Source organism: Bos indicus, chromosome 23, assembly GCF_029378745.1.
Source record: "Bos indicus isolate NIAB-ARS_2022 breed Sahiwal x Tharparkar chromosome 23, NIAB-ARS_B.indTharparkar_mat_pri_1.0, whole genome shotgun sequence".
Taxonomy (NCBI): domain Eukaryota; kingdom Metazoa; phylum Chordata; class Mammalia; order Artiodactyla; family Bovidae; genus Bos; species Bos indicus.
Window position 1 is genome coordinate 6,366,061 of NC_091782.1, and position 14,623 is coordinate 6,380,683.

Consider the following 14,623-nt stretch of genomic DNA (forward strand, 5'->3'; position numbering starts at 1 on the left):
TTTCCCAGCATCAGGTCTTTTCAAATGAGTCGATTCTTCACATCAGGTGGCCAGAGTATTGGAGTTTCAGCTTCAGCATCAGTCCTTCCAATGAATATTCAGGACTGATTCCTTTAGGATTGACTGGTTGGATCTCCTTGCAAGCCAAGGGGCTCTCAATAGTCTTTTCCAATACCACAGTTCAAAAGCATCAATTCTTTGGTACTCAGCTTTCTTTATAGTCCAACTCTCACATCCATACAAGACCACTGGAAAAACCATAGCTTTGACTAGACAGACTTTGGTTGGCAAAGTAATGTCTCTGCTTTTTAATATGCTACTTAGGTTGGTCATAGCTTTTCTTCCAAGGAGCAAGCATCTTTTAATTTCACGGCTGCAGTCACCATGTGCAGTGATTTGGAGCCCAAAAAGTAGTCTCTCACTGTTTCCACTGTTTCCCCATCTATTTCCCATGAAGTGATGGGACTGGATGCTATGATCTTAGTTTTCTGAATGTTGAGTTTTAAGCCAACTTTTTCACTCTGCTCTTCCACTTTCATCAAGAGCCTTTTAATTTCTTCTTCACTTTCTGCCATAAAGGTGGTGTCATCTGCATACCTGAGGTTATTGATATTTCTCCTGGCAGTCTTGATTCCAGCTTGTGCTTCATCCAGCCTGGCATTTAGCATGATGTACTCTGCATATAATTTAAATAAGTAGGGTGACAATATACAGCCTTGAAGTACTCCTTTCCCAAATTGGAGCCAGTCTGTTGTTCCATGTCCAGTTCTAGCTGTTGCTTCTTGACGTGCATACAGATTTCTCAGGAGGCAGGTCAGGTGGTCTGGTATTCCCATCGCATTAAGAATTTTCCATATTTTCACTTGACTATAAATAAATTCTTCTTAAGTTGTCAGAGATTGCCTTTGAATTGACCTTGGGACATAAATATTCTGAAAGACAGTTTTCAGATATCAGTTTTGTTGATTCAGCCCTTCATTTCAGAAAGGCACCCAGAGAGAGAACCAGCTTTAGATTGTTCCAAAGAATGAAGGTTCCTGTGAATATCTACCCAATCAGTGATGATGCTTTATGTGTTTCCAACTATGTTTGGTTAAAAGAGACATTAATATCTAAAAAACAACAGACAGCAGAATGTGGAGACTTGTATATTGCTGCAAAATGCACTCTGTATGTTTCAGATGAGATGGCAAAATGAGATTCTTTTGGGAAAGTGGACATCTGATGCTCTCTAAAAAACCCAATTTAATTTCAAAAGAAAATCTTGCAATTTCTTGATTCAGACTTTTTATCTCTGTAGTGGAAGCATTTGATTTGGCCATTGTATCAGTTCTCCAGGGGAATATGGACTATGAAATAGGTTATCTCCATATGCACAAATACTTTATGTGCATGTAGAACTACTCTTCAAGAAATGAAGTGAGTAGAATATTTAAATTATGTCTAGAAATTTTTACTGTGGATGGCATCATTTTCCTAGAGAAGAAAAAGTAGTGTTTGTGGAGTGAATAATAAATCATATCTGTCACCACCAGGAAGGTTGATTGTATATATAGAAGCCACCTATATTGACTGCTGGGAATTAAAATATATGTGTGTTATATAGTATATATAAAACATATAATAACATATTTATATATGTAAGCTTCCTAAAGATTTTGGAGAAATTCCCATGAAAGTATGTCTTCTATTTAATTTTATTTAAGATTGAAAAATGTGAGTTAAAGCAGCCCATTTATGTTCTTCATGAAAGAATGGTTCGTTATTACTTTTCAAACAAAGCTCAATAGTTGGTGATATATTTAATCTCATCCTAAAGAAAACTAGAACAGGAGCCAGGAAACGTAGTTGAGAACCTTAGAAAGTCATTTAATCTCTCTTTCAGTCTGCGTTCCCCACAGAATAGCTCCACAGATGAAATGTAGATAGAAAAGTGCTTTGGAATAATAAGGCAGGACATAAATGTAAGATAGTATTGCCTCAGTTTTTGCCCTATGAAAGTGAACTGTTAGAAATCCGATTCCAGATGTGGGCATACATTCAGGGTTACATTCAGTCATGTAACCCTGGCATTTTTAAACCCTTATTCTGGATAATACATCTTTTGTTGTTCACTAGTATCATGTACTACTCCACATTAAACAGGATGCATTGAGCTTAGTAACAGGGCTTTTAATTCCATAAAAATAAATTTATACTATAGACCTGTTTAAGGACAGTGGCGCCCAGTTCTGTAGACTAGAGCATAATTCCTTGGAACTTATAAGTCATTCATCAATTCTTATATATTCAGTATATAAGAATAGTGCCATGTTTCCACCACCCCTCTCCCAGAGAGTAGCACACAGACCCTATTCCATTAAAATGTAATCTTGTTATGGGCAGAGATTATTGTGCAGTTGGGTCATTTTCATATATCCAATAACTCTAATAATTCTGGCTAATAAGTGTTGTATAAATGGAAGGTCATCTTTGCTTTTCTGAATTTTAGATGTGAATTTATTCACTCATTCATGCATTCAGCAGTGTAATTAAGCACCTAGTATGTGTCCATCCTGAAAGATTATAATAAAAAAATGGGCAACAGGCAGGTAAATAAGTAATTACAGATCTCTTTTATAGGACATCTCTACAAAGTGTTATGGGTTTGTAGAAATGAAATTGCGGTTGACTCTTGAACAAATGTCTGAACTGTGCAGGTCCGCTTATATGTGGGCATTTTTGAATAGTGAATTTTACAGTGCTACCTGATGGGATGTGCAGTGGGGTTGAATCCACAGATACAGAAGCACAGGTAGGACGAACTGTGGATGGGAAGGAATTGTGTGCATTTGAATGCATGGAGAGGAGGGCTGAAACCCTCTAACTCCCACATTATTTAAGGGTTAACTGTACTTAATTCTCCATGGAGTTCACAAAAGTCCTGAGTAGGTAACAAGTTAAATCTTGAATAATGAGTTAAGTGTTTTGATTGAAGACAGTAATTGAGGTCATCAAAGCATTGAGAAATGATTCTTCATGGGTGTCTCACATTTCTACATGTCTTACTAGCTTCCTCTGAAAATATCTTTGAAAAGTGTTTGTGTAGCAAGTGGCCTTGGGTAATAGTGCATCTTTTCTTTTTCTTTTTTATTCATTTCTTATATAATATTATACATGTTTTAATGCCATTCTCCTAAATCATCCCCCCCTTCCTCTCCCACAGAGTCCAAAAGACTATTCTATACATCTGTGTCTCTTTTGCTGTCTTGCATACAGGGTTGTCATTACCATCTTTCTAAAATCCATATATATGCGTTAGTATACTGTATTGGTGTTTTTCTTTCTGGCTTACTTCACTCTGTATAATAGGCTCCAGTTTCATCCACCTCATTAGAACTGATTCAAATGTATTCTTTTTAATGGATGAGTAATACTCCATTGTGTATATGTACCACAGCTTTCTTATCCATTCATCTGCTGATGGGCATCTAGGTTGCTTCCATGTCCTGGCTATTATAAACAGTGCTGCGATGAACATTGGGGTACAAGTGTCTCTTTCAATTCTGGTTTCCTCGGTGTGTATGCCCAGCAGTGGGATTGCTGGGGCGTATGGCAGTTTTATTTCCAGTTTTTTAAGGAATCTCCACACTGTTCTCCATAGTGGCTGTACTAGTTTGCATTCCCACCAACAGTGTAAGAGGGCTCCCTTTTCTCCACACCCTCTCCAGCATTTATTGCTTGTAGACTTTTAGATCGCAGCCATTCTGACTGGCGTGAAATGGTACCTCACTGTAGTTTTGATTTGCATTTCTCTGATAATGAGTGATGTTGAGCATCTTTTCATGTGTTTGTTAGCCATTTGTATGTCTTCTTTGGAGAAATGTCTTTTTAGTTCTTTGGCCCATTTTTTGATTGGGTCATTTATTTTTCTGGAATTGAGCTGCATGAGCTGCTTGTATATTTTTGAGATTAGTTGTTTGTCGGTTGCTTCATTTGCTATTATTTTCTCCCATTCTGAAGGCTGTCTTTTCACCTTACTTATAGTTTCTTTTGTTGTGCAAAAGCTTTTAAGGTTAATTAGATCCCATTTGTTTATTTTTGCTTTTATTTCCAAGATTCTGGGAGGTGGGTCATAGAGGATCCTGCTGTGATGTATGTCAGAGAGTGTTTATATATGACAAACCCACAGCAAACATTATCCTCAATGGTGAAAAATTGAAAGCATTTCCCCTAAAGTCAGGAACAAAACAAGGGTGCCCACTCTCATCACTACTATTCAACATAGTTTTGGAAGTTTTGGCCACAGCAATCAGAGCAGAAAAAGAAATAAAAGGAATCCAAATTGGAAAAGAAGAAGTAAAACTCTCACTGTTTGCAGATGACATGATCCTCTACATAGAAAACCCTAAAAACCCACCAGGAAATTACTAGAGCTAATCAATGAATATAGTAAAGTTGCAGGATATAAAGTCAACACACAGAAATCCCTTGCATTCCTATACACTGCTACTGCTACTGCTAAGTCACTTCAGTCGTGTCCAACTCTGTGCGACCCCATAGATGGCAGCCCACCAGGCTCCGTCATCCCTGGGATTCTCCAGGCAAGAACACTGGAGTGGGTTGCCATTTCCTTCTCCAATGCATGAAAGTGAAAAGTGAAAGTGCAGTTGCTCAGTTGTGTCCGACTCTTAGCAACCCCATGGACTGCAGCCTACCAGGCTCCTCTGCCCATGGGATTTTAGAAAATAGAGAAATTAAGGAAACAATTCCATTCACCATTGCAACGAAAAGAATAAAATACTTAGGAATATATCTACCTAAAGAAACTAAAGATCTATATACAGAAAACTATAAAACACTGATGAAAGAAATCAAAGAGGACTCTAATAGATGGAGAAATATACCATGTTCATGGATCAGAAGAATCAATATAGTGAAAATGAGTATACTACCCAAAGCAATCTATAGATTCAATGCAATCCCTATCAAGCTACCAATAATATTTTTCACAGAGCCAGAACAAATAATTTCACAATTTGTATGGAAATACAAAAAACCTCGAATAGCCAAAGCAATCTTGAGAAAGAAGAATGGAACTGGAGGAATCAACCTGCCTGGTTTCAGGCTCTACTACAAAGCCACAGTCATTAAGACAGTATGATACTGGCACAAAGACAGAAATATAGATCAATGGAACAAAATTGAAAGCCCCGAGATAAACCCACACACCTATGGACACCTTATCTTTGACAAAGGAGGCAAGAATATACAGTGGACAAAAGACAATCTCTTTAACAAGTGGGGCTGGGAAAACTGGTCAACCACTTGTAAAAGAGTGAAACTAGAACACTTTCTAACACCATACACAAAATAAACTCAAAATGTATTAAAGATCTAAACATAAGACCAGAAACTATAAAACTCCTAGAGGAGAACATAGGCAAAACACTCTCTGACATAGTGCGTCTTTTCAGAACAAAGGGCAGATATGTTGAAATGGTCTGGTTCCCCAAGCATGGCTCCACTAATGCTCAGGGAACCAGTACAAAAAACTGTTGGTGCTGTGGCTTCTGCTATTAAGGTGAATAGTAAAGCGTCTTTTCTTTGACTCAAGAGTTGCATGGCCTCTGCCAGCATCCAGAACACTGACAGGGCTACTTATTAGCTAGCATGTGCAGTAATACCATCGCCTTTCATGGGTTTTGACAGTTTTGTGGGTGAACTGGGATGCTGAGAGAGACATGACTTTCTGCAAAAGGAAGAATGAGGGTAGTCAGGTGGTTAATGGAATTTGAGTGAAATCATGGTTTCCCAAGTGGCGCCAATGGTAAAGAATCCACCTGCTAGTTCAGGAGACCCAGGAGATGGAGTTTCAATCCCTGGGTCAGAAAGATCCTCTGGAGTAGGAAGTGGCAATCCATTCCAGTATTCTTGCCAGAAAATTCCAAGGACAGAGGAACCTGGCAGGCTACAGTCTATGGGGTTGCAAAGAGTCGGACACGACAGAGTGCATGCATGCACACACACACACACACCCCCACACACACCCACAGGAATTGGTAACAGACATGTTTCATAGTTGATGGAGCAACAGATGGTCCCCTGCTTTGTTGCTTGTTAAAGATGAGGAACTGGGAAGATGGTTGCTGTCTGGTTTCAGGGAAGTATTAATAGGTTCAAAGATTGAGTGATGCCATACTTGTGCTGGCTCTTTCCAGAGAAGGGGAACTTCCTTAGGTATCTACTGATCAGTCTCAAGCCCATCCATTGCAAAAACTAAGACTAAGATGAGTCCTGGGTGGGCTAAAGGGTCTCTTCTCTCTGTCCACCAGTAGTTACTGGGAGTGTTGAAAGAAGAAATTTGGACAACATGAGAGGAAGCCACTGAATAGTACAGGGGTGACTGAGCGACTTCACTTTCACTTTTCACTGTCATACATTGGAGAAGGAAGTGGCAGCCCACTCCAGTGTTCTTGCCTGGAGAATCCCCGGGACGGGGGAGCCTGGTGAGCTACTGTCTGTGGGGTCGCACAGAGTCGGACATGACTGAAGCAACTTAGCAGCAGCAGCAGCAGCTACTGCCTCAGATTATGTATAAGATGCTGAAAAACAGCCCACTGGAAAATGAGAAAGGACCCAAAGAATTATAGATGAATTTTAAAGTCAGCCTTGCCACCTTGCAAAACTCTCTTAGGCCTTATACTGTAACTGGATAAAGAGTTAAGAGATGGTATCTTAATAGTGGAAGCATGTACAAGTTTAACCCTTGTCAGGCAGAGGGAACAAGCTGATGACTCTGTTGGAAACCAGCACAGCTATGGATACTAAGTCCAGGGGTTAGTTACCAAGGTTAAAAGAGATGGCGTCAGAAATAATGATTTTGCTCTCTGGTATATGGCTTTGTGTAGACCTGAGACATTGCAAGGCCATTGTTTTGAGCCAGTGAACAGCTGCCATGCTGGTCTTTCCTTCTGCACCCCCTCATCATTGCTGTCCTTCCTCCTTCAACTGTTTCAGGCAAAAGCTGATTGTTGGTGCATGAATAGCCTCTGAGTATGCTAGGGACCAGTTCGGGGAGTGGGGACTCTTACCAAGTCACCATCCTATCAGTCCCGTGGTGGTGGGTGTCCTGATTCAATCGATGGGGTTGAGCAGTATTCCCAGTGGCAAAGGGGAAGTGAAGCAGCCTTGCTGCTTCCACTTCTGAATGTATAGTGAAGACTGGAGCATATTGTGATTGTGATTTTCTGTCCCATAAATGCCAGAGGGAACCATTTCAATAGGAAGAGCTACAGGTAGTGAAGCAGAACACAATCTTCGGGGGATCCCCAAAATCTCTGACCTCCTGGAGCTCCAAGGCTCTGTGACTGGTGATTTGGCAAATTGAGGCTTCTGGCAGAGTCAGGAAGCCTCCTCCTCCTGGCACTTTGGAGGGCTGTGTATCCATTACTGCCATGACACAGCCTTCCAGGTATCTTTGGAAAATCAGTTGTCAGCCTGCCATGGAGTCCTTTTTGTTAACTGGACACTTGACTCAGGGAGATTTCTCTGACTCTCTGGCCCATATTTCCATTCTGGGGATTCAACTTGGAGGTGGTGGCTAACGAGGTCAGACATTTTCAACAGGCCTCACTAATCAAATGGAAATGGTATATTTGAGAAAGCTGTTGGCCTGTCCCCAGTGCAATCTCAGCTTTACACACGAAAAGTAGTCATTGCCCTCTGTTGTCCATTCCACTGCCTGGAACAAAGCTACCAGCTCAGTGGGGACCCTTCTCTTCACGGTGCTTTTCTTAGCGTGGTTGGATGATGTTTCAGCTGAGCTGAAACCTGATGATGACCCCTGGGCTCCTGTGGTTGGGAAACCTCCCAGGCTGCCATGCAGAACTGAAAAGGGCTGTGATCACTCTACTCATCCAGTGGAACTGGAGGCCTTTCCCATGTTTTTATTGACTCGTGGGTTGTGGTCATTGGCCTAGCTTATTTGTCTGCCATTTGGGAAACTGTGGACTTAGATGTTAAAGACACCTTGGGGAGGCACTATGAATTATGGCAATAAATTATGGCTGCCGATGGGTCATCTGAGGCCCATACTCTGATGAGGCACACTGGAATCACACTGCTGATCAAACCTCCATTGCCTGGATTGCCACCATTGCTGCTGGATATATAATAGCACTGAACGTAGTAACATACCCACCGTCATAACATAGGTACAGAGTAAACAACTCCAGGTTTCTGATGCCAAGACCATGCTGCATAGGATTCATTCCGCTGGTTGGCTACAGGACCCTCAGGAGGAGTGGGCGTGGCTATTTTTGTATTGTATTGTAGGCTGTTTTCTCCTGTTCCTTGGAGGTCTGGTGAGACTGCTGCTGTTGTTGTTTTTTAGTTGCTGTTTTTAGTTGCTAAATGGTATGCAACTCTCTTGTGACCTCATGGGCTATACCTCTTCAGGCTCCTCTGTCCATGGGATTTTACAGGCAGGAATACTGGAGTGTGTTGCTGTTTCCTCCTCCAGGGAATCTTCCTGACCCAGGGATATAACTCATGTCTCCTGTACTGGCAGGCAGGTTCTTTACCATTGTGCCATCCTGGAAGCCACCTGCTGGACTAGCTTTATTTTTATTTTTTATTTTTTTTGGATTAGCTTTAATTAAATATTTTCATGAGATAAATTGAACTGATTTGGTTCTAGCTCCTGTTCATTTAAACAGAATGGTTTATTAATGTGACAATTTACCATAAACCAAGATGGTGTAAAAATGAAGTGGGTGTTATTGGGAAATAATTCTTCATGGGTGTCTTGAGTTTCTGTTTGTCTTACAAGCAGAGGCACAAATACCTTGTTCCAAACTCTCTTTCCAAGGATTTTTGTATGCAGAGCAGCTTTCAATGATAGAACTAGTATATCCTTCTGGAGCCAAGGGGGAGTGTCTTTCTCTGGGACAAAAGGCAGGCGAACTCATGGCCAAGCCTCATAAAGACATGTCTCCCTCTGTCACTAAGGGGCCATACAGTTACTGACTGTTACCAAAGTTTCAAGCTCCATGTGCTTGGGAGTTCCTTTCCTGTAATGGAACCCATTGCCTGTGCAAGCGTTACAAGGTCCTCTTTTCTTCCTGGAAATTGGGCTTGGAGAACCACATAAATCCTGATCCTCTAACTACTGTGGTTGTTAGGAGTGATCATACCTTTTTTCCTTCTCTGACCCAGGGTTCTTGTGTCTTCTACCAGCATCCATGGCAGGCTCAACTTGTTAGCTTGCAAGTAAAGTAAAACTTCAGGCCCTTCATCTTTTTCTCATAATTAGTAGCTATATAAGATACACCTCTCAATATTGTAACACAGTTGATGTTTATTTTTCTATGACAAAACAATTGCTTCTTATAGAATTCTTTTCCAAGTAGTGATTCAAGTGTAGCTTCCTTCCTTTTTTCTTTTTTTTGTCTTTATCAGATTCCAAGTTTGCCATACTCATCTACATCAAGCTGTCTGGAAGGGAAGGAGCATGGATGTGTGTACATGGGGTATTTTCATGGGTCAAGCAAAAGGGGTACATAGCATTCACCTTCATGTTCTGTCAGCTGAACTTGTTCAAATGTGACTCTTAGGGGAGAAATGAAGTCCAATCCTGTGCCCATGAAGAAGAGACATGGGTTTGGTGGAAATTTTCCCCTATGAATAGAAGCTCTTTCCAACGAAAAGTAACTTCATGTGTACAGTCATGAAAGTGAGCAGGACATGACTCTAGCATGGCTAAAATCACAGGATGCTTGAAGTAGATTGTGGTAGAAGGTGAGTTAGTCATGCATCATCTTTTACCTTAGGTTGATAGATCTCTCCAAATGACTGGTAGATTCTGAAAGAAAGATTTTAATTATGGACAATAAGATTAGGGAGAATACTTAGGAAGCAATAGACTGAATGAAAAAGGATGACAATTTAAATAAAGCCAGTGACAAAAGAGACTCACTAATACAATCAACAAGCACTTAGGAAGGACAGACTAAGTGCTACTGCTAAGTCGCTTCAGTCATGTCCGACTCTGTGTGACCTCATAGATGGCAGCCCACCAGGCTCCTTTGTCCCTGGGAGTCTCCAGGCAAGAACACTGGAGAGGGTTGCCATTTCCTTCTCCAATGCATGCATGCATGCTAAGTCACTTAAGTCATGTCTGACTCTATGTGACCCCTTGGACAGCAGCCCACCAGGCTCCTCTGTCCACGGGATTCTCCAGGCAAGAACACTGGAGTGGGTTGCCATTTCCTTCTCCCAACTAAGTGCTAGATGGTGGGTGTATGCCAAAATAGAACAAGTAATAAATATACCAATTAGGTACCCATTAGATATACATGGTTAGAGACCTGGTAGTGAACAGAGTCCATAGGGTTGCACAGAATCGACTGAAGCGACTTAGTACGCATGCACACACATGCTATGTAAAGGGAAATGTTGTTCTTTGAGCTTACTGAATGCATTATAACTTTCTTCTGATTTCTCAGGTATTCAGAAGAGGGTATACAGATCCATGCCTATAACAGTATTTGGTGGAGAATTGTACTGTAATTTCTTAAGATTGTTACCTCTGCCACTTACAACAGTGATGCAAGGGAAGGTCCCTTTAATTATACTCAGCATACTGCTGTCAGCTTAAAAAATACCATGTTCATATTCTTTGTTAAATGTTGTTGTTTGATAAAGAAATATTCTTCATCCCTGTAGGCTCCAAGCTAATTGCTATTGGAAATGAGTTTCAGGAAACAGTCAACAATAATAAGACAACATGGTTTAAGATTGCCTAATTTTTTTTTTTTTTTGTAGTTTTAGGATGTAATAAGAGAGAGGAGTGAGCTACTCTTTATTTACTCTGCCTTTCCATGCCCCTCTCTCCTGTACTGTTTGGTTGAAATGACGGCCACCCTGTGAATGAGACATGACTCCATGATCACCATCCAAAACCGAGCCTAAGGCTGAGAAACTGCACAAGTCCTCACTCAAGCCTCCACCCTCCCAACTGCATGCATCACAACCTGCTCAGGAGATGCAGGAATGAGAATTCATTTCCTTTTTGGTTAATTTTTGCTTATTGAACTGCCTGATTTCGTGGACATTGCAGAGGGTGGTATGTAAACTTTGTAACAGAAACCATCAGGGTTCTTTTGCTGAGTTTAGTTAGCACAGAATGCTAATAAAATCAAGCAACAGCTATGGATCCTCCAAGGGCGGGCAGGGCATGTTCTTTCCTGTTATGGAAACAAACGGAGTCCCACACCCAAAATAGCCACTTCATCGATGTATGCTTGTGATTGTTACCAGGACGGAGACAATACAAATTGGTCAGCACAGATTAATCATCCCTTATGGAAGGCAAAACAAAAAAGCAAGGAAATGAAAACTTAGAAGCACAGGTTATGCTGATCTGGTTCAATTCTGTTAGCCTGAAGACTCTGATGATTGATTACCGGTCCTTAACTGTGCTTAGAGATATCAGGAGGTTATGTTTGTTCCGTCTGGAAAGATGTAGCCTATTTCTAATTTTAACTGCAATATGAAGTTGAGAAAATCTGTTTCTATTTCTCCTATTTTAAACTAGTGTCCTTCTAAACATAGTATGTCCATAATCGTTAGGTTAGGGACAGACAGGAATATCCAGGATTGGGTCATCCTGGTGCGGGTGGGGGAGTCTGACCTTCAGGAAGCTGTGTTTAGGTTCTGGTCACGCTGTGTGACACAGACAGGAAATAAACAACACGTCTTCGCCAGCACAGGCAAGAAATCTGAATTCACACTTGGCAAGTGAAGGAAAGTGCAAAAGTCTGTCAATACAAAGATCTGTTTTTTTAATGAACTCAAATGATGCTGTGTTTATCATCACACACAGAAGTACTCAACAGATTTGATCTTTAGATCCTAAGTCATCTTCTTCACAGTTTTATCTTTGACGTTCATCTTTTGAGTTTTAATCATAATTAGACTACTGCGCTATGCTCAGTCGCTTCAGTTGTATCTGACTCTTTGCAACCCTATGGACTGTAGCCTTCCAGGCTCCTCTGTCCATGGATTCTCCAGGCAAGAATACTGGAGTGGGTTGACATGCGCTTCTCCAGGGGAGCTTCTTGATCTAAGGATTGAACCCATGTCTCCTTTGCCTTCTGCGTCCCAGGCAAATTCTGTATTACTGAGCCACCAGGGATGCCCAATTATACTATTACTGGATTGTAAGAAAAAAATGACTTCACATTGTTAATAGCATAAACTTTGTATTTTGCACTATATCATTGCATTGATTTTTTTACCTTTCTTAACTTTCCAGGGTGAGAACTTAATCTTAACAAAGTGGAATTGTTTGATTTTTCATATAAGCAGCTTTGATGACATAACAGTTATCTCTTTTTCTTGCCTTGTATTTTCCATTTCAGGAATCAGCCCAGGTATCCGGATTCCCTGAATATGTTAAAATAGTAGAAGTTGGACCTAGGGATGGATTGCAGAATGAAAAGGTAGTTTGATGTTTATTTTACACAGTTTACTTAAAATGTTAAATCTAAATATTTACTCAGAGTCTAAAGGCTTATGTGGATTTCATATATTAGATGATTATGTGTGTTCTCAGTTGCTACTTGAATTTATACATCTTAAATAGTATTTACTTTCAGTTAAGAATTAATTTCTATTTATGTGTCTTAGACGCTATGCAAATAACATGTAATTTTTCATGTTTTCTTAGGTTATAGTTCCTACAGATATAAAAATTGAATTTATCAATCAACTTTCCCAAACTGGCTTGTCTGTAATAGAAGTGACAAGCTTTGTGTCTTCCAGGTGGATACCACAGGTATGTAAGTCCGTAATTCCTTAACTGGATTCTTAATCCAACACTGCCAAGATTTAGTGACCAGCGTGATATGTATTGTGATATTAACCTGATATAATTACCAGTTTGCTATAGTCTCATGAAATTTTAGCTCATACACCTGATGGCTCAGGCAGTAAAGTTTCTGCTTGCAATGCAGGAGACTTGAGTTCGATCCCTGAGTCAGGAAGATCTTCTGGAGAAGGGAATGGCTAAACACTTCAGTATTCTTGCCTGGAGAATTCCATGGACAGAAGAGCCTAGGGGACTACAGTCTATGGGGTCACAAAGAGTCAGACACGACTGAGTGACTAGTACTTTTCACTTTAGTGAAAGATTTAGTGAACAGTGAGATATACATTGTGATATTAACTTGATATAATTACCAGTTTTTTGTATTCTTATAAAATATTAGTCCATACACTTGAAAATGAAAGTGAAAGTTAGTCACACAGTCTAACTACAGCCCACCAGGCTCCTCCGTCCATGGAATTCTCCAGGCGAGAGTACTGGAGTGGGTTGCCATTTTCTTCTGCAGTGGATCTTCCTGATCCAGGGATCAAACCTGGGTCTCCTGCATTGCAGGTGGATTCTTTACCAACTGAGCTACTAGGGAAGCCCATACACTTAGATATGATTAAGTAAAAAACATCTTTAATTAAATATACATATTAAGTCTTAAAAAGTTATTTGGACTTAGTTGTTTAAAAGCTGTTTGGAACTTCATCCTAAACATCCAAGAGTGTATGGTTCAATATAATGAGTAGGGGATAAGACTCTCAATAGCAGTTTAGGGTCCTGCCTTCCGTTTGCTTCCATTTACACAAGCAGACATTGTTGATCCTGCTTTGTGCTCATAGCCCACTGTTCCCTTGGGAATCTTGGATTTGAATTCTCAAAAGTCATTTATATCTAGTTAGTCAGTTACTGATACAAAATTCTTCCTCTTCAATGTAGCCTATGGTTATCTCTTTTTTTTCAACTCCATGGATGAGTTAGTAACCCACAGCCTTATGAGTTAATTATTGGGATAGTCTCTTAAATAATGTTTGTAAGCACTGTCTCTCCCTTCTTTATGCATCTCACCCATTGCTTCTAAGATAACCTCCTAGAACCTACCATTTTACTGACTTTATGAGTGATCTGAATATCTCCAGCTGATTTACCAGTTTTGTCTGTTAGAAGGAAGTGATGTTAAGTGTGACCTGACATCTTGCCCATACAATCCCATTTTAAACAGTGAGAAATGTATAATAGATATACACTCTTTTTTAATGCTTATATTTGCTAGTTTATATATATTCATATAATTGATGAAAATACATAGATTCATCAGAGACAAAAGGGAGTCATCTGGAATCTTCTCTTGAAGAGGATATAGTCTTTTTCAGAGCTGGCTAGCATATGGACGCAGCCATCACTTCTGAGACTTGGCTCTGATGTTTGAAATGTGATTAATAATTAGCAAACAGTGAACCCCTCTCCCTTCCTAGTCCAGTTCTCATTCCCTGGATCCTCGGATTCCTTGAACCCTGTTCTTATTCCTTGGGTCCCCTAGTCTCTCCCCAGAACTTAACTTCGCTGATTACTTTTTCATCCTGCTCCCTTGGTTTCCTCTTCAATCCTCCTTCACTTGCCACCCTAAAGCTCCTTTTGGCTTCCCAACAACATTTCCCCACCACCAAGTTCCCTCGAGATTCTTTAATAATTTCCCCTGCCTCTGCTCTCCTCTTTTCTGACCCTTCCAATATCAACAGTCACTTCTGAGAGGATGACACGTCTGTG

General features: G+C 40.4%; 1 protein-coding gene across 2 annotated transcripts in view; it reads left to right on the forward strand.

The window, feature by feature from the left end:
• The window catches only part of HMGCLL1 (3-hydroxy-3-methylglutaryl-CoA lyase like 1), a 199,324-nt gene that overhangs the window by 58,656 nt on the left and 126,045 nt on the right, over positions 1-14,623 (forward strand). For both annotated transcript variants that reach the window (XM_070777768.1, XM_070777767.1), the window contains exons 2-3: positions 12,405-12,485; positions 12,713-12,820. In XM_070777768.1, the coding sequence (XP_070633869.1) occupies positions 12,405-12,485; positions 12,713-12,820 (189 nt within the window). The remainder of the gene's footprint in view (positions 1-12,404; positions 12,486-12,712; positions 12,821-14,623) is intronic.